The sequence below is a fragment of the Crocuta crocuta genome, unplaced genomic scaffold, assembly GCF_008692635.1.
Source record: "Crocuta crocuta isolate KB4526 unplaced genomic scaffold, BGI_CrCroc_1.0 scaffold51, whole genome shotgun sequence".
NCBI classification, from domain to species: domain Eukaryota; kingdom Metazoa; phylum Chordata; class Mammalia; order Carnivora; family Hyaenidae; genus Crocuta; species Crocuta crocuta.
In genome coordinates, this window is record NW_027527624.1 from 3,139,539 (window position 1) to 3,167,089 (window position 27,551).

General features: G+C 40.1%; 1 protein-coding gene across 1 annotated transcript in view; it reads left to right on the top strand.

The window, feature by feature from the left end:
* Positions 1-2,787: 2,787 nt before the first annotated feature.
* Positions 2,788-27,551, top strand: part of MARCHF11 (membrane associated ring-CH-type finger 11) — a 125,380-nt gene continuing 100,616 nt past the window's right edge. Inside the window, exons 1-5 of the mRNA XM_077771982.1 lie at positions 2,788-2,875; positions 4,678-4,744; positions 23,855-23,995; positions 24,170-24,251; positions 25,472-25,627. Of these exons, the coding sequence (XP_077628108.1) occupies positions 2,788-2,875; positions 4,678-4,744; positions 23,855-23,995; positions 24,170-24,251; positions 25,472-25,627 (534 nt within the window). The remainder of the gene's footprint in view (positions 2,876-4,677; positions 4,745-23,854; positions 23,996-24,169; positions 24,252-25,471; positions 25,628-27,551) is intronic.

The following is a 27,551-nucleotide window of genomic DNA, read 5'->3' on the forward strand; positions in this document are numbered from 1 at the left end:
TTTTTTTAAGAGTGGAAAATTTCAATGTGCACAAAAATATAGACTGGTTTAATACACTTCTCCTGAACTTGAATTCCTCCTTCAACAGTTATAAATTTATGACCAATATTTTTTCATTTATTCTGAGTGAAAACATTTCTGAAATATCTGAATACGGCCACCCCATTTGATACAAGATGTGTGTGTCTGTTTTTTAATTCCATTGATTCTATTAGAGAGAAAAATGACCTGAAGTCCTTTTAATTTTTTCCTAAATACAATATTATAAATGAAGCAGCCAAACTCACTCATAAAACTCCAATCCTCTCAAAATCCTGGCATACTATTTTAAAGACTGCTATAGATTAACTACACATTATGAACTCAGTTCAGCAGTCTGAATAAAGACAAAACTCCCATTTGGATGAAAAAAAAACAATTAAATTTAATTGGTAAAGAGGAAAAAATGGAAAAAGAAATGCGAGATTAAGACCAAGATTATTTTTTTATGTGAACTCGTCAACACAGATGAAATTATTTCAGAGCAAAGATCAAAGGCCTAACATTTTGTGAGGAAGCCAAAGAATGTACCATATTTGCTCTGTGGGTCTCCACATACAGAGCCCTGGGCTTTTATCCTCTCAACTGGACTGGCTCTTTTAATGTAATCAGTCGAAGTTCTGAATCAAGTTTAATTTCAAAGGACCAGGAGTTGAGCACCAGCCCTTTATTATCCCAAACGATTTTACTATCTAAAGAATTTACTGTCAAGGTATCTCTGCAGACAATGTTCCTTCTGCTTTTTTTTTTTTTTTTTAACAGTCTTTGTTCTCAGCTTATAAAATTGCTTGAGAATCTCAGGATCAGAACCTTTGAGATCGTAAGAGCCATATTATTCCTGCGTCAATTTTTACCATTAAAATAGACAAGCAAAAGAGTTGAGACAAGCCTCGTGCATAAAAAATAGGTAATTCTATCGTGGACCCTCATTAAGACTTTAATATGGTCAAATGGCGAATGTTACAGAGGATGTATAGTAAAAAGTGGCCCTCTCTATTACCCTTGCCCGCCTGTCCCACGGTGCTTTTTCCAAGAATCAATAATCTGAGTTGTTTCTTTCACTTTTGTAGAGATATTCAGTGCACACACAACCATTAGGTAGGTGCCTCTGTTTTATTTCTCTCATTCAGATAATAACATGATATAAACATCTCCAACACTCTTTTCCCACTGTATTCAGCAAGCCTTGGCAATCATTCTACGTTAGAATGACTGGCGCTTCCTCATGGTTTTCAATGTTGCATAAGATCCCATTACATGACGTATTATAATTTACATTATCATTCCTCTATTGATGGATATTTAAGCTGTTTTACTCTTTAGCTGCTACAGAAAGTGCCACAATTAGTCTACTACACTGTCTTTAAGCATATGTATACCCACCTGTAGGATAAAGGCTTTCAAACAGAATTGAGACAAAAGGTATATACGTTATAAATTTTAATACCTATTGACAACTTTTAGGGAGATTATATAAAAATTATACCACCAATAATAATATATCCTGTGCCTATTTCTCCAAAATCTTGCCCACTGAGTATGCCACATAATTTTGCCAATATGATAAGTTAGAATGGTATTTTATTGTAGTTTTCATTTGCAGTCTCTTATTTTGAGGTGACTATCTTTTCATAAGCATGAAAATATTTATATCTCCTTTCTGAGAATTACCTATCCATGACCTTTGTGTGTGTGCATAAGATTGTTGGTTTCTTACTTCTTAATAATTTATAATAAATCAGTAATATTTATAGTAACCATTAAGTATATTTGTATAATTAGGGGCATTATCTTTTATGTGAAGATTGCCAATATTTTTTTTTTTTTTGCAGTTTGCTATTTGTTGATTGACTTTGATCATGTTGTAGTGGAATTTTTTATATGATTATTTCATAAGCAACCTATTCTACCTTTGAAGGTTCCTGTCTGGGAGCCAACACTATAAAGAATATATCATATTTGTTCTTAGAATTTAGATTTAACCTAAATTTTTAAAAACTGCTTGCTAGTGGCCATGCATGCCAACATGCTTTCTAGGTGAAATGTGAGAAGATTCTAGCAGCAGCCGGTGGACAGTGAGCACACTCAAGTAGAATCTGACCATAAGATCTTTGAAAAGGTTCTACATCTTAGATGACAGAGAAGGTAGTACTTAAGATACAGAAAAGAGTCTACATTTAAAAATATTTACTATTAGGGGCTCTTGGGTGGTTTAGTCAGTTGAGCGCCCAACTCTTAATTTCTGCTGATGATCCCAGGATCGTGGGATTGAGCCCATGTCAGGCCCTGTGCTGAGCATGGAATCTGCTTAAGATTCTCTCTCTCCCTCTGCCCCTCTCCCCAAGTCACGTGTGCACTCTCTCTCTCTCTAAAATAAAAGTAAATAAATAGAAAAATATTTTACAAATACTTACTATAAAAAACAGAGGTTAATTTGGAGAAATATTTTCTTCCATAACCAGAAAATATAAGGATAGATGAATTCTGTGAAATAATAGATGGATAACAGGATGAAAACCCCAGTCTTGCGCGAGTTGGGATATACCTGAGGGGTGGGTGGAAATAAAAGATAACTGGATGAGACGGGGAGGGTTGAAACCAATGTCAAGATAAAATTATGGAGGTAAACTTGTCATTGGAAGACTAATTGGTACTGCAGAAAAACAAATCATGAGGTGAAAGAGAACATAAATATTTCAGAATATACAGGGAAAGGACAAAAATACAGTAAAAATGAGCCAAAAGAAAATGAAAATAGAGGACGAAAAGCAGAAACGGAAAGCCTCTGATCTTGATGAAGACGCTAGAAGAGATGAAATTAACAATTATGAGGACGGTTTAGTGTTCAGAATTCTTTGCTGCAAACTAAAGAAGACAATTCCAGGTCACTTAACTGGAGCCAAGAACTTACTTACAAGTGGTGGTTAGCTCACAATAGCTCTAAGAAGGTTCCAGAAGCTGGCTTGGTGACCTGGTAAACAGAAAGTAGGCACATCGTTAGGCAAAGATGTTGCTTCCTGGACCTCAGAAGTGTTGATCGCGGAACCCAGAATGCCCCCACTTCCTGCCGCACTATGTGCTTGGATGTAGCTGCTCCCACTGCTCCTTCCCGTGAGTGACTTTTGTTTCAAAGTCTGCAGTGGTGCGTCTTAAGTGGGTAAGTGTAGATCATGTCCCTGTATCCCAGGCGCTAGGAAAGCAGTGGATGTGTGGTGTTTACCATTGTCACTTTCTGTAGAGGGCACAGGCTTTTCCAAACAACAGGAGAAACTTCAAACATGAAAAAAAAAAAACAATGCTAGGGGTGCCTGGCTGCCTCAGTCAGTAGAGCATCTGACTTTGGCTCAGGTCATGAATCTTGTGATCCATGAGTTCGAGCCCCATGTCGGGCTTTGTGCTGACAGCTCAGAGCCTAGTGCCTGCTTCAGATTTTGTGTCTCCTTCTCTCTCTGCTCTTCCCCCACTCATACTCTTTCTCTCTGTGTCTCAAAAATAAACATTTAAGAAAACAAAATAATAACAATTTAAAAAAAGCCTAGAGTGTGGGTTGGATTTAGACATGTTATTAATGAATAGAATACAATAAAAGTGATAGGATATCCCTTCTGAGATTAGGTTACAAAAGACTGACTGCCTGCTTGCTGGACTCTCTCTCCCTGGCTCTTGTCACTTGCTCATTTGATGATGCAGCTGTGATGTTGAGTTGTCACCTCCTAAGGAACTTCATGAAGGTACCTCAGGCCAATAGCCAGGGGTGAACTGAGGCCCTCTGTTCAACATCCAGCAGAAAAATGGAATCCTGCAAACAGCCACAGGAGTGGACTTGGAGGCAGATCCTTTCCCAGTTGAACCTTGAGATAAGTCCCATCTTAGCTGACACCATGACTGCAGCCTGGAAGAGATTCTGAGCCAGAACCACCCAGCTGAGCCACAGAAATGATGAGATAGTATATGTTGTGGGTTTTTTACTATTCATTTTTGAGAGAGAGACAGACAGTGAGTGGGAAGGGGCAAAGAGAAAGAGGGGGGCACAGAAACAAAACTGAAGCAGACTCCAGGCTCTGAGCTATCAGCACAGAGCCCTCTGTGGGGCTTGAACTTATGAACCATGAAATGATGACCTGAGCTGAGGTCAAGACGCTTAACCGACTGAGCCACCCAGGCGTCCCAGTATATGCCGTCTTAATCTGCTAGGTTTTGTAGAGTTTGTTATCAAGCAATAGAAAACCAATTAAGAAAAAAATAAAACTATCTACCTCTTAGTGTTTCTTAGATCAAGAGGAAATCAAAACTAAAGCTATTGATTCCTTAGGAAAAAAACAGCAATGAAATAAATCACATATCAGAATAAACAGGTGAGCTTTGACTTCTGACCTCAACGGTAGAGTCTGTGGCTGACCAGTACCTCGGTGAGAACAACCAAAGCTGGTCACATTGACAAAAAAGATTGTGTTTGAAGGCTTCAGAGACCGCAGAGGCAGCTCGAAAGGAAGGTGTCAAGCTCCTGGAGGGAGGCCAACTTATTGGCTTGGATTTCTGCCAAGGCTGGGAACTCGGGTGCTAATATCTCAGACAGAAGAAGATGGAAGCGGGTGGATAAAGTATTTCCCTTTTCGTGCCCTCCCCTCCCCCATAAAGACCTTCCAGAAGCAGAGTGGACGGAGGGGGCCCACCTGCAGGCGGCCATTGCTGCAGCCACACTCCCGTGGGCTTTCCCCCCAACTGTACGTCACCCACCTTGTGCCTCATTCCCTCTCCCGGGAACTCTAATTCCTAATAAAGTAATAGCTCATAAGCCCTCTGCCTGAGGCTTTGCTCGGTATGGAAACCAGATTCAAAATAAATGAACAGAAACTAAAACATTTTTAAGACACCAACAATAGCTAATTAGGAAGCATAATGGGAAAAGCACCCCATACGTTTTATTGGGTTGTGTTTTCATTATCAGTTAAACATATTTTCTAATTGCCATTGTGATTGCTCCTTTAGAGCCATAAATTGATACACATGAAGTGCCATAAAGGTATATGGTAAGCACTGGATAAATGCTAGCTTTTATTATTGAAAAGCATCAAGATAACACATCCATGCTGGTATATTTACATACATATTAACATGCAGTATTAAAAGTAAAAGGAAACTTACAATATATATGACAAACAAAATAATAACACAGCTGGCATTAATGGAGTGTCTTATATGTCTTATAGGACAATACCATGTACTTTTATCCATACTTTATAAGTGAGGAAACTGAGGCAAAGTAATTTGTCCAGGTCATACAGGTGGTGAGTGACAGAGCCTAAATTTGAAGATAGGCAAATTTGACCATTGATAATGGTCCAGTTTAGACAACGAGAGGCATAATAAAGACTTTTTCTTTTCAAACCCTATTAAAATATAATAAGAAATCTCTAAGTAAATCCATAAGCTCCTGAAAAGCCAGTGGGAGTGCTAATGGTATAATAAAACAGGAAATTCTGGAACATAGAAAGCAATTGGTAATTGATTGATAGTATATGCTAACAGAGCTGAGAACCTATAACCTTAGGACACTGTAACTTGAGCTCCAAAGAAATCCGCAGGAATGGGAGAAAGCATGGGCTGTGGTGGTGTGCCGGATAGTGAAAAGGCAACAGATGAAGAAGAGCTCTCTTGTCTCCAACTCCACTCCTAGAGAGAAGCCGCCTCTGGAATTAATTCCCAGGCTGTTGGTGTAATGTGGGAGTTCGGAGGATGGGCTGAGGATGTGAGCCTCTTAAGCAAGTTTCCCTGGGAGCCAAGTTTCCAAGAACCCCTGAGGGACATGGAGATCTCACATCACGAGCACAGAGAGCCGGTCTGGCTCTGTGTCTGTGGGTCTCTCTGTCTTCATGGCTCCCTTCTCCATACTTCTCTGTCTCCCTCCCTCCTGCCCTCACCCATCCCCATACCCCACTCAGCACCAAGTGCTGTGTTGAATGGAAAACATAAACTGAAAAAAGGTCATTCCAGGGGTGCCTGCCTGGCTCAGTTGGAAGAGCATGTGACTCTTGATCTTGGGGTCGTCGGTTTGAGCCTCACTTTGAGTGATAAAGATAAAAGAAAAAGAAAAAGGTCATTCCAAACCAAATTACTATAGGCAACAGAATGAGCTAAACACTTATTATAATTACATTATATATTATGTAAAATATATAGTGCTTCTATAAATACTACATATGTATTATATTGAGATATAAAACTTTACAAATAAAATATAAACGCATATTATATAACTATAATAGTAAATAAGCTTAATAATGATAATTAGTGTGTTCAGAGAGTTCCAAAATAAAGCTAAATGAACACAAGTCCAACAGACTTATTGAGCGATTTTCACATTCTTAAAAATCAGCATATCAAGTAGAGAATATTAGTTCACAATATACATATAACTTCACAGTAAACAAAATAAGAATATGAAGTCTTTTCAAGCACTTATGAAAAAAATGACAAATGTTCATTCACCACAAACACTAGATTACAAAGGAAATCTTACATACTCTACAGTAGAGAAATCATGCTGGCCACATCCTCAGTCCACAATGATGTAATAGCAAAAAGAATTGATAAAAAGTATGCTCTTCTCTCAAGTATACTGTCCTTGAAAATTTTTAAGTCATTAAAACTACTATTTGAGTGGAAAAAAATTAAAATAGAAATTACATTCTGTTTAGAATTGAATGAAAACACTCAACGGGTCGCTGCCAAGATAGCACTTCCAAAAAATTATTTATAGTTTTCAAAATAGAGCAGCAACAACAAAGACAAAGTAAAATTAAATTAATTAAATCAAAACTCCAATGTTTGGAAAGCAGCAAATGAGAAAGTACAAATAAAACATTAGGCCAGAGGATATAATTATAAATATTTTTTTAACTAAAATAGGAAACTTTGAATCATTACCTTTGAAAGTCTATATGAAAAGGGTAATTTTCTAAGGAAAAACAAGACAGGGGAAGAAACCTCAAATAATAGGGGTTAACAATGTAAGGAACAAAACCAAAACCTCACAAAAAAAAGAGAGCAAAAAAGTATTTACTATATACATAGCATTAGGGATTAGTATCCAACCTATACAAAGTATCCTTATAAGACACTTAAAAGAAAACTCAAATTTACACACACACACACACACACACACACACACACACACACACACGCCCATTCAAAAGATAGGAGGGCACCTGGGTAGCTCAGTTAGGTAAGCATCTGACTTCAGCTCAGGTCATAATCTTGGGTTCATGAGTTTGAGCCTTACATCTAGCTCTATGCTGACAGCTCAGAGCCTGGAGCCTGCTTTTGATTCTGTGTCTCCTCTTCTCTGGTCATGCTCTCTCTCTCTCTCCTAACAATAAATAAACATTTAAAAAATTTTTTAAAAATAGTTAGGGGCACCTAGATGGCTCAGTCAGTAGAGCATGTGACTCTTGATCTTGGTGTTATGAGGTTGAACCCCATGTTAGGTGTAGAGATTACTAAAAAGATAAATAAAAACCAAAAAAAACCCCCAAAATCTTAAATAAAAATAAAAATAAGCTTTAAAATATTCAAAAGATATAAATATGCAATTCACAGAAAAGGGGAAAAATGAACATTAAACTGATAGAAAATAACACTACCTCACTGGTCATCAGGAATATGCAAATTAAAACCAGAAGACTAGTTATGTGCTCTCTCTCATCACTTTATAATTTCAAATATTCAAAAGGTGTATCATATCCTGTTCTTTTGGAGGTGAAGGAAAACATAGGCAGTTTATCAAGTGGAAGATACACTGATGAACCAGTTTACAATGTATGTGGGCAGCATCTATCAAAATTTAAATTCCGCCATCTATCTTTTATGGTAGATTTCTACTTCTAGAGACCTTCTGTGTGGAAATATCCAAACAAAATATATTAGTAGAAACATCCTATAAAAGACAATGGACAACCTAAATTGTTACATAAAGTAAAGCACATTTAAAAAAGTATGAACAACCCTACGGCTTTAAAAAGAATGATATCCAAAGTATTTTGGAAAAAGACATTTAACGTAATTTTATTTATTTATTTGCTTACTTATTTAATTTTCTTTAGATTTTTAATGCAATTTAAAATCTCTTTTTAAAGCTCCATTTGGAAAGGGTATCAAAAGTCTCCAAAACTTTCATATTCGTCCTGTGGTCATCTTGAATCTATACTCCCCTCCCAACGTGCCCCATTAAGCCACAGGCAATGTTCCTGCCCGCAGGCCGCAGTTGCAAAGCCCTAGACAGGGACAGGGTCACAGTAGAATCTGACATTTGCAAATCAGAATAGGAGCTGGAGGAACAGGATTCCACAAAACCTCAAATGGATGGACCGGTCAGTAAAAACAAAGCAAAGGAAGTCAATGGGAAGCCATGTCCAAACTGAGTCCTCAACAGGCTACAGAAGTTACTGGAGCAAGCATCCAAAATTCTTAGAATGTTCTCTTTGTCACCACAAGGCCATATGTCTATAAGAGCCCAGCTTCAGAGACCTACATAGTTTGGGGAGAAGAAACCAAGGTGAAGGGCCTGTTTCAGCAAGCATAACTAGCAGCTGCTGAGAAATCCAAAATTCAAGTGAAGCTGTCTGGAACATTCAAGAAAAAGAGAGACTCCAACTGCATAAGAGGGGAGTGAATGGAAGGAAGTTCATGAAACAGATGTGAACATTCAGGCCACAGACCTGATCATGTGGTAAGCAAATGTGTCAAGGGCAAGGGCAGCTGGCGCCCTGCCGGATGCAGTAATGACACTGTTAACAATGCAGCCATCCAAAAAGAAGGACTTTTACTTATTCTGGTGTTTCAAAGGAGTGAAGGTCGCTTGGTTTTACATCTGTGCCATTTCCACCATTGATACCTGTACAGTTTCTCTTCCAAACTGCTTTGCCTATTCCTTCTATTTGAGAGATGGGGGTGAGCGAAACGCACGGAGCTCACTACTTCTCCGCCATGTTGCCTCCATGTTGTCTATTCCTTCTAATGTCGTGATTCTTCCTTAGGAAATAATCAGAAAACGAAAAGAAAAAATGTCTATATTTAGGCTTCTACACATATTATTAAAATATAAAAAAACAAATAAAACAAAAATAAAGAATGACAAACCTAGAAATAAGAAGACTGAGCAATACTTTATTTTTTTTTTATTTTTTTTATGTTTTATTTATTTCTAGGAGAGAGACAGAGACAGCGTGAGCAGGGGAGGGTCAGAGAGANCAAAGAATGACAAACCTAGAAATAAGAAGACTGAGCAATACTTTAAATATCCTAGGAGAAAATAAACCGGATTTCCACGGAATGCAGTGTTATCTTGATGTGAGGTCTTTGAGTGCAATGGTCAAGAAAGAATTCTTCGGACGGTGCACAGTGCGAAACGCTGCTTTTGTTATAGCATGGGGCAGGGCCCATGGGCAGAAAAAGCTGCACCGGGGTTGTGAGAAGGGACTGATCACATCGGCTTTTTTATCCTGTGGAGGGAAAGTGAAGTTTGGGCTCTAGAAAACTGACTCTTTAGGTTCCTGGAGGTCTGGCTATTACTAAGACTGTGTTTTTCTTGTAAAGCATTAAGATCCTTACAAACTCTGGTGGAGTTTCTGTCCTGCAAGACTGCAGATCTTTATCGGTTGACCATTTGTTTCTCCCCTGCCTTTGTTCTTGGGCAGAGATGAGCACCTGAGGAGCGTCACAGGAAGCCCACTGTGGGTGGGGGCAGGCGTGGTACGTGGGGGTCAGCTTGCCTTTTGCCCTCTCATCAATCTCACCATTTAAAAGTCTATTTAAAAAATTTTTTTAAATGTTTTATTTATTTCTAGGAGAGAGAGAGAGACAGCGTGAGCAGGGGAGGGTCAGAGAGAGAGAGGGAGTCACAGACTCTGAAACAGGCTCCAGGCTCTGAGCTGGCAGTCAGCACAGAGCCCGACGCGGGGCTCCAACCCATGAACCGCGAGATCATGACCTAAGCGAAAGTCGGACGCTTAACCGACTAAGCCACCCAGGCGCCCCTAAAATGTCTATGTTAAAAGGATATGAGAAAATGATCAAAATATACTGTCTGTCGAGTAGACGTCCATTACCTGGGCCATATATCTGGGAGGGCTACAGGGCTTAGTTAATTCACTACATTAGGACATCTTTCTGAGAAGCATTCATTCCTAAAGACTAGCCTGTGGAGATTTCTTATTATGTTAAGGGTGTTCTTACTATGATAAAGGTGTTCTTGGCCGTGGTGTCCCTTCCTAAAGGCTTCAGTTTCTCTCTCTGGCTCACCCCCCAACCCTGTACTCCCACCAAAACCCCTCTTTGTCTTTCTGAAAGGGATTGGGGAGGGGCTCAGACACTTCCCGGCCCTTCAGGGAGAAGCATTTATGACAGAAAAAGAAAGCTTTTATTTGTCTACCCTAACTTGTGGTTCAGTCCCCGAGACACCCCTTTGACTCCTTGTCTGCCGCATTGTTATTCCAATGGAGACTGTGGCTTTTTTCTGGCTCTTACCAAAGACCCCTCCTAGGAAGGCATGTCGGCAGTGGAGAGAAGAGCTCCTATACTACATAGTGACGTCTGAGTAATCGAATCATTAGTTACGGTTTTATTTTTCTCATTTGTTTTCTGTATTTTTCAACAGTTCAACAGATAACATATGCAGGGAAGGAAAGATAATTTTTCCTCTACTCTTCAAGGTTCTTGGTGGAGAAGGCCCCATGATAAAAGATTAACAGGAGAAAAACAGTTTACTCCTGTATACTTGGAAGGGACCCAGGAAAACATCACCTTAAGGGTTAAGAGAGAAGGATGCTGGGGGAGGTGAGCAGGAAACAAGGTGAGTCTTGTTACACAGATCTAAACTGAAGACTTCTCCATTGCCAAGATTCTTCGGAGAGCTGGCATTCAGTTACCGGAGGGAAACACCCTTGCACATGTAGATTCCCCTTGTAAATGTAAATACCCCGTTAGAGAGGGTAGCCTCTCGGTTTTCAGAGCTTTTGCTGTGGCTGCTGCTTCTTAAAAAATAAAAGTAAAAAAATCAGTTCCAGATCATCTTTATGTCAAAGAGGCACATTTTGGGGTGGAATGTTTGGTTCCCCTTCTTATAAAAACATCTGAAAAAAATATAATCAATGTCATTACAATTTTTTTCTTTTCGTCTTACGAGTGACTAACATGATGCTGGATGATTAGGGATTTCTTCCAAGTGTTTTGTATTTATTTATTTATTTACATAGTTACTGACTTATTTATTTTTCATACACCCCAACATGTCTCTGTGATATCTCTCCTGATTGGATGAGGGCCCCCAAATGTCGGGTGGTCGACCTGACTGGGTGGAAGCTGGTGGATGGGAGCTCAAAGGGTTCACCCAAGGCAGAACAAAGGAGATAGAAGTTTACTGAATATATTGCAATGGAGAAAGAGGCAAAAGAGCAAAACAGAGACTATCTGCCACCAGGCAGTGGGTGAGGGCTGTATTTAAAGGGAGAAGGTGAGGCTGTATGGGGACTTACGTTGATATTCTTTTTTTGGTACCTGTGCCTGATTGTAAGTAGCCCATTGGTTAGTTAGGGCCCATGGATATTTTGGGTGGGTGCCCAATGGGCCTGTCTGTATTCAGCTTGGGGGTCACTGTGGGCCCTTTTGCCTTGATCAGGTTTCCATTGCTCAAGCCTGTTGCCTAAACGTGGCCTCTACAGTCTCCAGACATGGACAAGTAATCCTAGGGATGAAAGATACGAGTGGGCAAAGTTCCTCCCTATTAAGAACCACAGAATTAGAGTCAATTTTAGGCATGTGTTACCATTTCTCAATCATGATTTATAAATGAAATGAAATGTGAAAGGGAATAAGCCTTTTATACCCGGATTCTTTTTTTAGGGAGTACACAGATAATAGCCTAGGAAGTACCATATTTCCTCAAGTCAATGACCCTTCATTTCTGTTATCTTCTCTCTGCTACTGACATCAAAACACAATTTTGAAAGAGGATGTCCATGATACAGGCATATAACAGCCCCACCTCCACAACACCCCATCCTAACACTCCCTGCTAGTCAAGAGCAGAAATGTGAAAATGTAGATGAAAGTCACGTTCACCTCCATTAAAAACAAGACATCAGGCCCCAAATTGAGTCTCTTATGCTAAACACCACATTGCCAATCCAAAATTTAATTACGGTTTCTGGTCTCCCAGAAATGGAATCTTAAACCGGTTCATCAGGTCTCCTGATCAACACCAGACTGGTCATCTGCCTGATAGACCCCTGTTAGCCCCTAACAGAAAGTGACTTTGCAGTAACCAGCCCACTTTTTTTGTGCGATGTAACTTTCTTGCTCCTCCTCCCTTCTGCTCGTCAGAGTCTTCCATTTTGTATAGCTTCTCAGAGCTCCTTTCTATCTGCTGCATTGGGTGCTACCAGGTTGATTTTTGCTTACACTCAACCTTTTTATATGCCTCTGTTTATTTCCATGTTCACTGAATCATTAACAACAATCAAGACTTATAAATGGATGGAGAACGTGTATTCTATACATGCAACAGAATATTATTTAGCCTTAAAAAAGAAAGAGCTACCATTTGTAACAAGGATAGACCTTCAGGATATTACGCAAAGTGAAATAAGTCAGAGAAAGACAAATACTGTATGATCTCACTTGCATATGGAATCCAAAAATGTCCAACTCACAGAAGCAGAGGGTAGAAGACTGGCTACAAATGGAAGATTTTTTTTTTTTTAAGTGGTGAGGGTACATCGATGATCTTAGCTATTTCTAGCAATACAGGTTTCTTTTTTGGTCTGCTATGAATTAGATGGCATGGGGGGCGTGTAGCAGAGTGGTTAAGGGGATGGGTTTGGGCATCACACTGCCTGGGGTGAAGAAAGCAGCCTCTGCTGCTTACTAGCTGCCTGAATGGGCACAGCTCCTTTTCTCCAGCCCTACTTTCCCCACCAGTAGAATGAGCATAATTGCGTCTACTTCATGGTGCTGTGGCGAAGATTAAATAAATTAACGCATGTTCAGCACTTGGAATGGTGCCTGATCCAGGAAATGGTCAATCAATTTCAGTTATCATTGGTTAAGTGCAAGAGAATTGTTCATGTAGTTAAAGGGTCATTCATTTTTAACATAAATCTTCTTCCAAAGAGTTACAATCACTTCATTTCTCTTGTTCATGATATGAAACATTTTTGGCTACCCATTACATACCAATGCATGTGTACTTAGCCCTGGGAGCAAACCATAAATTTCCTATGTATATAAATGATCAATCACTTGTTACCTGCTGGTAGAGAAAGAAGCAGAGAGAATAACAGGAGGGAGCTGTGGCGTAGGCTCACCAGGGCCCTGTGTGATCCCCGCCCCACTTGGGGTTAGAGCGTAACAAAGAGGGCCTCCCAGAGGAGTCCAAGAAACTTTTTTTTTAGAAAGAGAGTGTGGGAGGAGCAGAGAGAGAGAGAATCCTAAGCAGTGTCCATGCTCAGTGTGACCCAGGGCTCCATCCTACGACCCTGGGATCATGACCTGAGCTGAAGTCAAGAGCCAATGCTCAACCAACTGAGCCACCCAGGCGCTCTTCTGAGAATATTTTTTAATTTGGTTTCTTTAAGAGGTAAAGACTTGTAATTTACCATATTGGAAGGGAATCTTCTGAACGTGCGCCTCATCATTCTTTGTAGATTGCCCAGGCTGTAAAGTTTCCTTGGAGACTCAAGGCCTTCAGTATGAATAACAGCGAGAGGCTAGGAGGCAAACACACCCCCAGCAGCTTAGCAAACTGCGTGTAGAGCTCTTTGCTCTTAAATGAACTCTTACTGCTAAGATTTTTATTTTTGCTTTTTAATTTTTTAATAATACTTCACTCTTTTAAAAATCATTTGTTCATTATTTTTGGTAATCTCTACGTGCACCATGGGGCTGGAACTCACGACCCCGAAATCAAGAGTGGCATACTCTTTTGAATGAGCCAGCCAGGCGCCCTACTGCTAAGGTTTTTAAATTACTGGGTCGGCTTCTTTGGGAGGAGACTGAAACATTATCGCTGTTATTTGCAAAGCTCTTATTCTGCTTATATTTCTAAATTGGTAATTTGTAATTTGCTGTGGATAAGGAGATCAAGCGTAGTTCTTAGGATTATATTTAAAATCAAATATAACAGATCTAGCGGTTTCACTTGAAAGGAGAGTAAAAGCATTAGTTAATGTGATTGTGTAGGGTGGGCTGCGGTGCTTTTCTGGAGGCTGATTTATTTCCTGGTTCTCAGGTGGTTATAGATCGCATTTGATGGAATGGTGACTTCCTGGGAAATAAATGGTCTAAATTCTTCCACAGTGATGTTTTTCCAACAGAAGGGCGGCTTTTCTTCTAGTATTTCAAGAGGTAATAGGTTCAGTTGTATCCTGCTTATCACTGTCTTCATTTCCTATGAACTTGAATCATTTTCTCAATCACCTTTCCTTGTCTCTCTGGTCCTCATACTTGAGTCTGATATCCACAGCAGTTTCCTGATTTTGTTAGTTGCTGAGATGCAAGCATGCCTCACACACTACTGCCAAGCCTTCAAAGCCCAGTCCAAATGACCCACCCTGAGAAACCTTTTCTTAGGAAAACCATTTTTCTCATGCAATATTGTTGCTATCTGTACTTCCTTCATGCTTTTAATCTCCCTACTATAACTCTTAATCTGTGTAACATGTTTGTATCTATGTGCTTATCTTTTTAGTTGGATGATGGCTCTTTATAATTAGGTCCATCCATCTCTCAAAGCCCTTTACCCAAAAAGCTGTCACTTGGCAACTGCTGATTTTACAAAAAGATGGTGTTTTATGGTTTGTACTCAATCCCTTTTTGACAATGCCCACCATTGTGTGAATCTTGCATCTACCCATCACATATCCCTACCCCCCACCACCAGCATATTGAGCTCATGCTTATAGCAACAAAAATTATTTTTATTTTTTAATGTTTATTTTTGAGAAAGAGTGTAAGCTGGAGGAGGGGTAGAGAGAGAGAGGGAGATAGAGGGTCCAAAGCAAACTCTGCACTGATAGCAGGAGACTGACATGGGGCTCGACCTCACCAACCTTGAGCTCATGACCTGTGCTGAATTGAAGTCTGATGCTTAACTGACTGAGCCACCCAGGAGCCCCCGAATATTATTTTTAACTGTATTAACTTATGTCCACTTATTCAAAATTTCCTGCCTTTAAGAAGTTGTGTGTATAGCTGCAGTTTATAACTCTTGGTTTTGCATTTCAGTATCTTTTGGAGTATCATTTCATATTGTTGGCATAGGTGGGAGGGGCTACTTTTGGGGGTTCCACCAGACAGGAGGGAGGAGCTGACAAGTACTGTAAATCTAATGGGCAGAAAGTCAAATTCCAAGATGCTGGGAGGGTTGTATCTGTTCATATCTGTCAAGCAGTCGTTTCCCTGGAAAAAACACTTCTCTTCCTTTGAAGAGTTGCTATCTGACCATATCAACCACGTCGTTGCGTTGAAGGTTAACTTCAGTGATTGATCAGCAGTGCCTGATGCAGACTGAGTCTATCTTGCTTTATGAAATTGTCAAAGTCTGGAAAAGGGGTGGGTTGGGGTAGAATTGGAGGTGGGATGTGCAATTTGTGAGCTGGTGTAAACACGGAGTTGCCTCCATCTCATGTGTGAACACGGACCCTCTAAAGGGAATGGGAGCACACCAGTACTCCTCATGGAGGCAGGGGCCCTGGAGAAGATAGACGGAGCCTAGGATTCTATGGGAAGGCACCCAGAGTTCAGGTCAGTACCTGGTTGAAGCCAAGCTCCAGCAAAGCGCACTTGTATGTTTCTGGCTTCATAGCTCCACTCTTCTCGGAAAGGTGGGGAAACTGCCCAGGTGCCCAGTGGTAAGTGAAATATCCCAAGGGAGAGTGGGCAGGGAAAGGGAGAAGAAAAAAGAAATGTGGGTGTTTCACTCTACTTTACTTTTTAAAAAGATTTTCTTTTATTTTTTCTTTTATTTTTTAAAATTTTTAAACGTTTTTATTTATTATTGAGAGACAGAGACCAAACATGAGCAGGGGAGGGGCAGAAAGAGGGGGAGACACAGTATCTGAAGCAGGGTCCAGGCTCTGAGCTGTCAGTACAGAGCTGACGTGGGGCTCGAACTCACAAACTGAGAGATCGTGACCTTAGCCAAAGTTGGACACTTAACCGACTGAGTCACCCGGGCACCCCTAAAAAGATTTTATTTTTAAGTAATCTGTACACCCAATGTGGGGCTTGAACTTACAACCTTGAGATAAAGAGTTGTATGCTCTACTGACAGAGCCAGCCAGGTGCCCTTCACTGTACTTATTAATCTTGGATTCTTCCTTAGGGACTCTGATAAAGGGACAGAAGAGTTTGTCTGGCTAGCAAACTAGTTTTCTGCTCTCCATCCAAACGTCATGAAAGCATAGTTTTAAGTTATTTATGGAACTCTATCAAAAACTTTAAAAGTATAAATAATAGTTCTTTTGAAATAAGATTTCAGTTAATATTTACTTATTTAATCCACATTTATTCAGTTTCATTAATATCAGCCATCATAGGACATGCTTCAGAGAAAAGGTCCATTTAAACAGGCAGACTTGAATTCCAAGTGGCTTACAATGTAGCACAAGAGTGGAGAAAAAACCCAGATAAATGTGTACCTAACCACAAATGCAAGGCATTATGTGATAAAAGTCGTAAGAAAACTGTCTAATTTAACGTGTGAGTTTGGTACAGAAATAAATGATTTTCAGTGCAGGCTTTCTTCCAGGTCTTCCTGAAGCCTGGGGTCCCTATTAGGTCATGCTGATTTGATTGCATTCCAGATCTCAGTCACATTTACAAAGTTCAGTGTACACAATAAATCAATGTATTTTTAAAAATGTTTCTTTATTTTGAGACAATGAGAGCACAAATAGAGGAGGGGCAGAGAGAGAAGGAGAGAGAGAATCTCAAGCAAGCTCTGTGCTGTCAGCGCAGAGCCTGATGTGGGGCTTGGTCCCATGGACTGTGAGATCATGTCCTGAGCCGAAATCAAGAGTCGGATGATCAACTGACTGAGCCACCCAGGCACCCTTAATTCAACATATTTCTATACCTTCAGCTTGTCTGGTAAATTGCTTTCTGCATTCCCAAGTTTTAAGGTAGTGAGACAAAGAGAGAAAATAATGTTTTGGGGGTTTTTTTGGGTAATTTTTAAAATGCAATATGATGCTTTATAATCAAACATGCCCTTAATATATTACGTTATTGTTTTGAAGGTCTCAGGGTATTGGGAGGAGATACACGAAGTGTTTTTGGTAGAAATTAGGAAGCTAATTATCTCATAGCTTTGATGATTTTATATGCAGGGTTTAGATATCCTTGAGTGTTCAGAGAAGATGGCAGGTTCTGGGAGAAATTGAAGGAGGTTAGTGAGGAGCAGGGCTCCTGGGAAGAGCAGAGAAAGGACTGGCTGGTTGGCTTAGATTTAGAAGCCTTTAGGAGTGGAAGATCCACTCCCTAAAGGGGAAAGACAGAAGAAGCAAACAGAGAAAGACTTGAAGGAGAGTATGGTACCAAACTTAAGGATGGAACTGATAAATATTAGAATGCAGTGTTGTGTAAAATCATATGGAGTGCACCATGAGGGATCAATCTGATTGGTCAGATATGGAGACCATCCATCCATACTCCTTCACTTTCTTTTAAAACCAAAGGCATGCATTTTCAAATTTCTGACATCTTCATTGAATGTGAAATCAAGGTATAGGGGAGACAATATTTTCCCTTCCTCTCTTCTAGGTTCTTTTGGCTGGTCTACTACTTAAATTAACATGAGACAGATTAATAAGAAAAAACAAATTATGTAGGTATGGTGGCCCCATAAAATGAGACCGAAAGGCAAGTGAGGCAGTTGCGTTTTACATGCCAACCTGAGCTACAGAATGGGATAGGGACCTGGGGTTTCGGAAGGGAAGAGCATGATTCACAGGAAAATAGGCGATGTTTTATAATTAGATGTTGGCCTTGCCATCTAACTTTTAGATAAAACTAATCTCTGCTAATACTTCTGTTTCAGGGCCATGCCCCCTATCTAATTCTTTAGGTAGTTAAGGAAGAAGTAGAAGTTTTTCTTGAATCTGCCCAGTCTTGATAGCCTTCAGTGCAAAATAATGTACATGCCAAAATGACATATTTTGGGGTCGTGTATTCTCTTCCTTGTCAAAGGTCAGTCAAGACTTTGATATTACTTCTGCATGGTAACAAATGACTAACTAGGCAGCAATTACAAATTGATAAGAGAACAGCATAATTTTAGTTAAGTTGGTTAAGCAATGGGGAAGAAATGTATTTGCATGACATGGAGTGTGTCAAGATGCTGTAACTACAACCTTCATTGCCCTACAGATTGCAGAACTATGGTTTAATCAAATGCACAAGCCTTAAAGACAGAGACTGGTTAGTGATTCCCTGCTTGACTGGATGAGTTTTTCACATACAATAAAACCTTGGATTGCAGGTAACTTGTTCTGGGAGTATTCTGCAAGACAAGCAAACATTTCTTTCTTCTTATTTTTTTTTTAATGTTTATTTTTGAAAGAGAGAGAGAAATCGTGAGCAGGGGAGGGGCAGAGAGAGGCGTAGAGACAGAATCTGAAGCAGGCTCGAGGCTTTGAGCTGTCCGCACAGAGCCCCATGCAGGGGCCCAAACTCACGAGCTGTGAGATTACGAACTGAGCCCAAGTCTGACACTTAACCAACTAAGCCACCCAGGCACCCCAACAAGCTAACATTTCTAATAACTTTTATCTTGATAAACGAGTGACAGTGTTTGCCAAAAGTCACATGATCACAATTGAGCCAATGGTTCTTGACATTCACTTTGATATGTGAGTGCTTTGGATTACAGGCACGTGTCTGAAATGAATTATGCTCACAAACCAAGATTTTACTGTATTTGTTCAATAAGCATTGGCTGAACACTACTCTGACCAGGCACTGTTCTAGGCACAGGGGACAGAAGTCTCCAGTGGACCTAATGCTTCAGTGGAAGATGTCAGATAAGAAGAGAAGCCAACAGGGGTGCCTGGATGGCTCAGTTGGCAGAGTGTGCGACTCTTGATCTTGGGGTTGTGTGTTTGAGTCCCATGTTGGGTATAGAAATGACTTAAAGATAAGATCTTAAAAAAAAAGAAAAAAGGGCAACAAAATACACACAATATGTGAATGCAGGCATACCTCAAAGATAGTGTGGCTTTGGTTTCAGAGCACCATAATAAAGCAAATATCACAATACAGTGAGTCTAATGAGTTTTTGGGTTCCCAGTGCATATAATAGCTATGTTCACATTACACCATAGTCTATTAAGCATGCGATAGCATGATCTCTAAAGTAAAAAGTACATGCCTTAATTAAAAATACTCTGTTGCTCAAAAATGGTAACCATCCTCTAAGCTTTCAGTGAATTGCAATCACTCGTCACTGTAACAAATATAATAACGATTTTAAAAAGTTCAGAATATTGTGAGAATTACCACAATACGACACACAAATGCTAATACTGATGCGAAAATGAGGCTGACAGACTTGGTCGATGCAGAGTTGCCACAACCCTTCAAGTTGTAAAAAAAAACACAGCATCTGTGAGGCACAATGAAGTGCAATAAAACAGGATATTCCTGCATATAATATTGAGTAGTGATATGAAAAAGAATAAAACCAGGATAGGGTTAGAGTTAAAATACAAGTGGAGAATTCTATTTCTGATAGGAAGGTCTTTTTGATGCGGTGCCTCTGAGCAGAGATCTGAGTGAAGTGAAGGAAAGAGTCATAAGGAGCAGAAAGAAGAGTGGAGAAGGAATTTACTTGGCAAGGTCAGTGTCATAGGAATGAGTAACAGGGAGGAGGGTGGGGGGGGTAGGGAGGAAAGGGAAGGTCATNTCTTCAGAGAGGTAGCCAGAAGTGAGAAGACTTGTAGGGCATGCTAACATTTTTGATACAGCACACAGTATGACGGGAAGCCATTGGTGGGTACTGGGCACGGGCATGTGTAATTAGACTTACGTTTGAATTGGATCATCCTAGCCACTACAGCGGATGGGTTCAAGAGTAAGAAGCAGGGTGACAACAGGTTATTTTTTTTTTTTAATAAAGTTGACTTATTTTTGAAAGAGAGAGGGAAAGAGAGTGTAAGTGGGGTGGGAGCAGAGAGAGAGAGAGAGATAGAGAGAGAGAGAGAGAGAGAGAGAGATCCCAAGCCCGGTCAATGTAGAGTCAGATGAGGGACTCAAACTCACCAACTGGAAGATCATGACCTGATCTTCAGGCAAAGCCAAAGTCAGATGCTTAAGCGACTAAGCTACCCAGGCGCCCCAACAAGAGACTATTTGGATAGTCCTGGAGTACCATGATGGTAGTTCAAATTGGGATGGTGGGTTGGTGAAAAGTAGTAGTGGAATTTGGAGTATGTTCTGAAAGTACATCTGAAAGAACTTTTTGATTCACTGAATGTATGATGTGAAAACTAAGTCAAGGATCACTCTGAGGATTCTGGCTTCAGGAACTGGATGAATGAGCAACTAGCTTAGCGGCATAAAGAAGGGTGGGAAACGATCAGGTCTGGGATGTTGTTTGCTCTTGGTCTAGGTTGCTTTGAAATGGCCCTTTGGCATCTAAGTAGAGCAGTCAAGGTGACACGCTGATACACGAGACTGAAGGTCAGTGGACAGCTGAGAATAGGAGATGTAAATTGTGGACCGGTCTGCACATAGCACTGTGTTGTATCATACTGATACCACTTGAGTTCTGACATACAACAAAGCTATGCTCTGCATTGAATACTTACAATACACAGATTGCACTTCATTATCTTCTCTAAAAAATCATGCTGCCACCAATACAGCATAACCTCATGGCTCTATAATGCATTTTTTTCTCTTAGATATTTGAAGGCTACTGAGAATTCTGTGTATTGTACTTAGTGACCCCTGAGACAAATTAGTGCACCCCATCCAAGTAAATGTTCTCTAAAAACACTTTTCAAAAACATGTAACTGCTACCATGTGTCCCTGCATATGCTTATTCATCTTTTAATCACTAAATTATTCAATATGTATAATGAATATTTGCTGTGAATTTAGATTTACAAATACGGCATAGTATATAGCTTAAAGAACATTTTTTCATCAGTTTGGGAAAGAGAAAAATGTCTCCGTTAAATAGTTTTGTGAAAATGCAAGACTATCTTAAAACTAAATGTCAGAATTTGTGACATAAATAAGAAATACAGAAGGAATCTGGAGGAAAGAAAAGCTAAAAAAAAAACAACCCCAAAGGAATTAGTGCACCCCAAAGGTGCCAACTATATAATTTTGGAACATCTCTAAGAGTTTAACTTAAAAGAATCAAAAAGCAATCTGAAGAGTTCTCCAGGCTAACTCTCCTATTGTTAACCCTCAAGTTGAAGGGCATGTCAAGGTCATCACACATAATCTAGCTCTAAAATCATTATGAAACCATTCTGACCTAGTGTAGCCTGGATTGTTTTCTATTTAAAATCCCCAACATGTCCCCAGAGGAAAGATTCAGGATGTAGCAACAAGGGAAATTTAAGGAGGATTCCTAGAGACATCCACTAATAGCACCAAGTAACTTTTGGTGACATACTTGCCTGGGCCCCTCCTAGCTCTCCTTCATTCTTAGATTCAACTCAAGAAACTTTTGGTATCTAAAGGGCTTACAACTTCATAATGAGAGATCTGTTCTGGTGAAGGATACATTTCACTCAGGGTGTGCATGAGGGGAGGTGGGTGGGTGGGGAGTAAGATATGACCAGGGAGGATTTTCCAGCATTTGTTATATTATTTATATCTTTCTCCTCCTTTATATAAGCTGAAGAAGATTGGATGTACCTTTCAGCATTTGGTCATTCAGCAAATTGATAGAACTGCCTCTCTCCTCATTCATTTTTTTAGTTGGTAGATGCATGTCAGCTTTTGGATGTCTGTCAGAGGCTGCCGGTGCCCTGATATTCTTTATCAGATGTCTGTGTCTCTATAATCTCTTTTGCTTGGATGCCAGCAGTTAGAGTGGTTCATCCTTTCTGTGTTCCCTGATGTTCTATATTCTTACAGCAGAGGATGCATTCAAAGTTGCCAAGGTGTTTTTCCTTGATCCATTTAAGATTCCCTGAGTTAACTGAAGATCATGAACAAATTTCCCTTTTTCAAGGAAGGGTTAGCTTTGGAGGTCATAGGAGCTGGGAAATAATGTTTTGATGTGGCTACTCACTGCATCTATGAAAGTTAATTTTCTCTTACTAGCATTATTTTTCAGAAACAATCAACTAAGCAGATACATCTAGCACTGTGGCTCTTTCTTCGTGTGACTCTGCCGTCTGAATTATTCTGCATCTTTTATACAGAATCCACAACTTGTATGCTGTCCTTCAAATATTAATGTACTTTCTCATGCCTGGTAGAAATTTACTAGTTATTAACTGGTTTATTTAGGGGATTTTTAAAGACAATTTGGACAGATTGTAATTCAATAATTGAGGATCAAGGCTTATGACTATCTTAAGACTGTGGCAGTATACAAACGGTGTGCAATGTCATTTTGACAGGTGCAGACTGAAAATGAAAACATATCTACAACCACATTTCTTCATTGTGATAAGTTCCGAGGGCATTCGGGGATTATTATTTTAAAAATATGCTTGCTGCCTGCCACTCTGCTACTAAAAATAAGCTAGTGTGAGGGGCACTAAGTGTTAGAGGACATTCCTGGGAACTATTTCGTTTAGGACCATGTGTGACAAAGCATTTCTGAACTTTTTTTTCACTACCTTCTTTCTCTGCTTTGCAACCAAACCAATTTCTGTCTAAAGACCTGGGACTATTTTTTTTAACCACATATACGTTTCACTTCCGAAATGTATAATGGAAACATTAATTTAAGCTGGTAGTTTATCTCAATCGTTTTAGAGCATCTAACTACTAATGGGAGTCTGTGACACCAAACACACCATTTACTATAATACTGTTTTAGGAAGCATCATAGAGGATTGGGGAAAAAAAAATCATTGGGTATTTGAGCCGGAAAATCTGGAGTCAGAGAACTCAAAAGTTTTGTTAGTAGTCTTCTGACCTTGAAAAAGTTACTTTGTCTAACTCGTCCCGGGTCGTAGGCTGAGAAATGCAGCCCACAATGACTGCCCAGAGAGAGTCGACTGTGCCAAAGACGTTAAATTGTTAGAATAGTGAAAATCACCATTGATTTGGATAGGCACATTGCACTATGTAAATCCAATGCTTTATGAGGTTACACTGAACGGATTTGGTAACAATTGCATGTTTTGCTTTTCCGTCCCATTCCTGCAGGTATGGTAGTTTATTTCCAGAAAAGAACTGAGGAGAGAGTTGCCCTGCTCATAGAAAAGTCCCAGAAAGGTTTCGCAGAGTGGTGGTACAGAGAACTGGCCTTGGGCTGCTTAAAACCAAGACCTGAGGACACAGCCACTTCTCCAGGAGGAGAGTATCATCTGAGTCCCTTGTAAAAGGGCAAGATAGGAAGTAACCACCCGCCACACAACGTGGCACCAGAGTTCAACTGGGAGGAACCATTCCAGGAAATGACCCAAGATAGTTACAATGTCACCAAGATATTTACAAATAAACCAGGGTACTCACTGCAGGAGGGAGGGGCGAGGAGGACGCGGGGAAGAGTCTGGGGCGAGTCGGACAGAGGGAGGATATAGGTTCCGGAGGCTTCGCTTTTTGGGGCTCTGGTGGATCCAGGAGAGTGCCCTTGGGGGAGAAAGCTCTAAGGGAGCCCGGAGCAATCGCCCGGCAGCAGCGGTTACGGTCCCCGGGGCTCGGCCGCCTCCCGCGAGCCCGGGACACCAGCCTCGCGCCCCTCAACTCCCACGCGGGTCTGGGGTTCGAGCATCCTCGCCCCAGCCAGCCCCGGGCTGCCGCAGCCCACTTGCCTTCCCAATAACGGTTTCCGGACCCGCGTTCTCCGACCCCTCCCCCTCCCCGAAGCCGCAGTGCCGCGCCGTTTGGAGCGGGGTAATCCGCCCCGGAACCGACGTGAGCGGCCCCGGGGCNCAGCGGCGCTGGCGACCAGCGCTCCGGGCACCAGCACCAGCACCACCAGCCCATCTGCAAGATCTGCTTCCAGGGCGCCGAGCAGGTAAGGAAGGCCCTGCGGGACCCGGGAGCTGCCGGCCTTGGGCTCCGGTCCGCGCGGGACCGGCTCCTGCCCAGGACGGGCGACCTTTCAGCACCACGGACAGCGCTCGCCTCCCGGCTCCTCTCCTTCCGGGCTGGTCCAGTCCGGCCAACTCGGCGGCAGCTACCCGTGTTCCCTTTTCCCTTTCTGGGAACGCAGATGAAAATGTCCCAGTGGCGAATGCACGGTTTAATTGGACCTACACTTGTTTTTTTCCCTACCTGGTTTTGCAGTTACACATTCCTCAGGTGCTTTAATGATAATGTGATAAGTATCTCCTTTGTGAATTGCTAGATGGCTTTTGGTTTATAGATAGGAACAAATCCTTTTTCTACGAATGCACACGGAGGCAGATAGTCTTAGAATACAAACTGGGGGTGAGTCACATCCAAACCAAAGAGGGCAGGGTCTTTTCATACTGCAAATTTTGTTGACTCACTGATGTGAAAAAGCATGTTACAGTGTTTACAAGAGAAATAGGAATGTACTTTGACCTTGTGAAAGAAAGACTATTTAGCTAACAATTTATTTTCTATTTTGTTGGAAACATAATTCTAACATTATAAACTCCGTTAGAGGTGCGTGCAAACTTCTGTGAGAGTAATCATGGAGACAGCAGGATAATGTGTCTCTTACAAAATGTGTGGTCTGAGAAAACACTAGGTTTAATATTTTTAAAAGTAAGGAAATTGCATAAGAATATGCAGGCTTTCAGGAATATAGTGCCCTAAGACAATATTTATGATGCTACATTTAGAAAAAAATAAAAGCATAATGCTATTGCAAGCTACTTTCTGGGATGCCATGCATTTCTTCTTTAACCATGATTAAGAATAACTGCAGAGGAAATGCATCTGACCATCCACTTAAAAGTTATTAAAGAGATTTAATAGTACAGCTTTTCCCCAAGGGTATTGGGAGCTATATCTTGCAGACATTTTGTGTGTTGGTAGAACATTTATGTCATAACATCCAGCAATATCTTTGAAATAGTTTTCGGATTGTAGTTTCATTCCCATCATAAGTAGAAAAATTTAATTTAATTTTTCTCATGCAGATTGATGCTTGTATCCTTCTGGGTAAATGGCTTTGAAAGAAAAGAAAGCAAGTGTTAGTTGTTTTTTGTTTTTTTTTAAATAGAGACACAGTACAGATACTCACCTGAAGTGTTATCTTTTCAGGGGGAGCTGTTAAATCCCTGCCGATGTGATGGATCCGTTCGGTACACACATCAGCTGTGTCTGCTGAAGTGGATCAGTGAGAGAGGTTCCTGGACTTGTGAGCTCTGCTGTTACCGATACCATGTCATAGCCATTAAAATGAAACAGCCTTGCCAGGTAAGCATTGGTGACGTTTCCTTTTCCTGAAATGATTTTGCTAAACATGTGTGCACACTTGAGTTTAGCTATTATGAAGAATACCGACATAATGCTACTCAAAAACATTTTATGCAAATCAAAATAAAACCAAGATTAAGAAGGTGTTGAGTTGTGCCTTGAAAAATCTGTGACACTTTTTAATCTGAGGAACTCAAGAGACATTTTATTCAAATGGCTTCCATTATTAATTTACTGCTTTTTGATAACATTATGCCCATCTTTGCTTCTAAAAGGACAAGTTGGTAAACTGTGTTATACTTTGATTAAATCGATTTTATTAATTTGTCATGTTACATTATTTTTATAATATTTTGTTACTTTAAGTACTGAAGGCATGAATGGGCTACACTGATGGAAAATACATGCAAGTCAAGTAGAACTTGACTAGTCTGGAACCTTTAGTTGAATCTATTAGTTTTAATCTGAGAACTTTTTTCACGTAACTAGGCTGTTTTTCATATCATGCTACATTTGGAAGCTTTGGCTACTTTAATTATTTGCTGTGTTCAAGTACATAGTGGATTCAGGGGTATTCCCAACAGTTACTCTCAATAATACCACTGAGATTGTGTATACTCTCAAACTTTTTGTGTGTAATCACATAAAACACAATTTCCATAACCCTACAAATGCCCTTGGAAAAACAGGCTTTTCGTTTTCTTCAAGTTCTTTGAATAGACTGGTGGGATGAAAAAGGGAAAATATTAAAACTGATATGTTAAATTAATGCAGAAGAGTGTGTGAGTGATGAGATCTGGTAGTAACTTGGGGCTGAAGATAGGTAGACATAAAAGGGGAGATTCAAAACAGAGACAAAGGAGGCAAGGGAAGGAAGAGGAAGAAAGGAATTGAAAAACTAAGAGGGGAAGAAAGTCATAAATCAACAAATGCAGCTTGCATTGAGGAATACAAAATTAGTGAAACTGTTAGTGATCACAGGGGGACCTGGAAGCTGAATCGCTACTGCATTAATAATTTAAATTTCATAGATTTTAATTTGTGCATCTTTCGTATGGTTTGCAATTAATTTGCGTCTCTGATAGTCACCATTTAAAGCATGATTAGCAGGCATGAAATGAAAATGTAAATTTTTTCAAGTTGACCTAAGGCTTATAAATAACATTGAAAGAAGAATAACTAATGTGGAAGAGTGATGTTATCATGCTGAAGATAGGCACAAACCTAACACATTTTCCCAGAAGCTCCAATTGATTGGACTACTTGGGTATCAATTTATGGATCTATCATAGTTGTCCTGAAAACCACATAGACCCATGTCCAGATACAAGGATAAGAGTAGTAGAATTGGATGTACAATAATCCTATGACTAGAAACATGGGGAGATGGGAAAAGAGGACCTTTGGGCCTCCACTGAAAAAATGCCACGAGAAGTACCATGGCCAGATGTTCAAGAGCTCAAACAGAATGCTAAGTATTTAAACAACTTATGGCTACTATGTATTAATTCATGCGGGATGATTAATTTTGAAGTAAATAAAAATAGGTCCTCAATGTAATTTTAAAATAGAGAAGAGACAAAGGGCTGGGGCAAAAATAATACTGCTTACTAATTCTATAGCAAAATGAAGCGATTGCTGCTATGTTTTGCTTCATTCATAAAACAAATCATTCAGTTTTAACAAATGCATTGTTAAAATGCATTTGTGCATTTTAGCAAAAGCAGTTCCTCAAAGTGTGTATATGATATGAAATCAAAACAACCACAGCAAAACGAACCCAAACCCCCAAACAAACCCAGTGTTATTAATAAGCTAGAATTAATTTTATTACGACATATGTGGATACTACCATGCTTTGCAACCTGACCTATTTGTTAGAGTGAATTATCAAATGCTATTTAGAAACAAAGCTGATATGAGT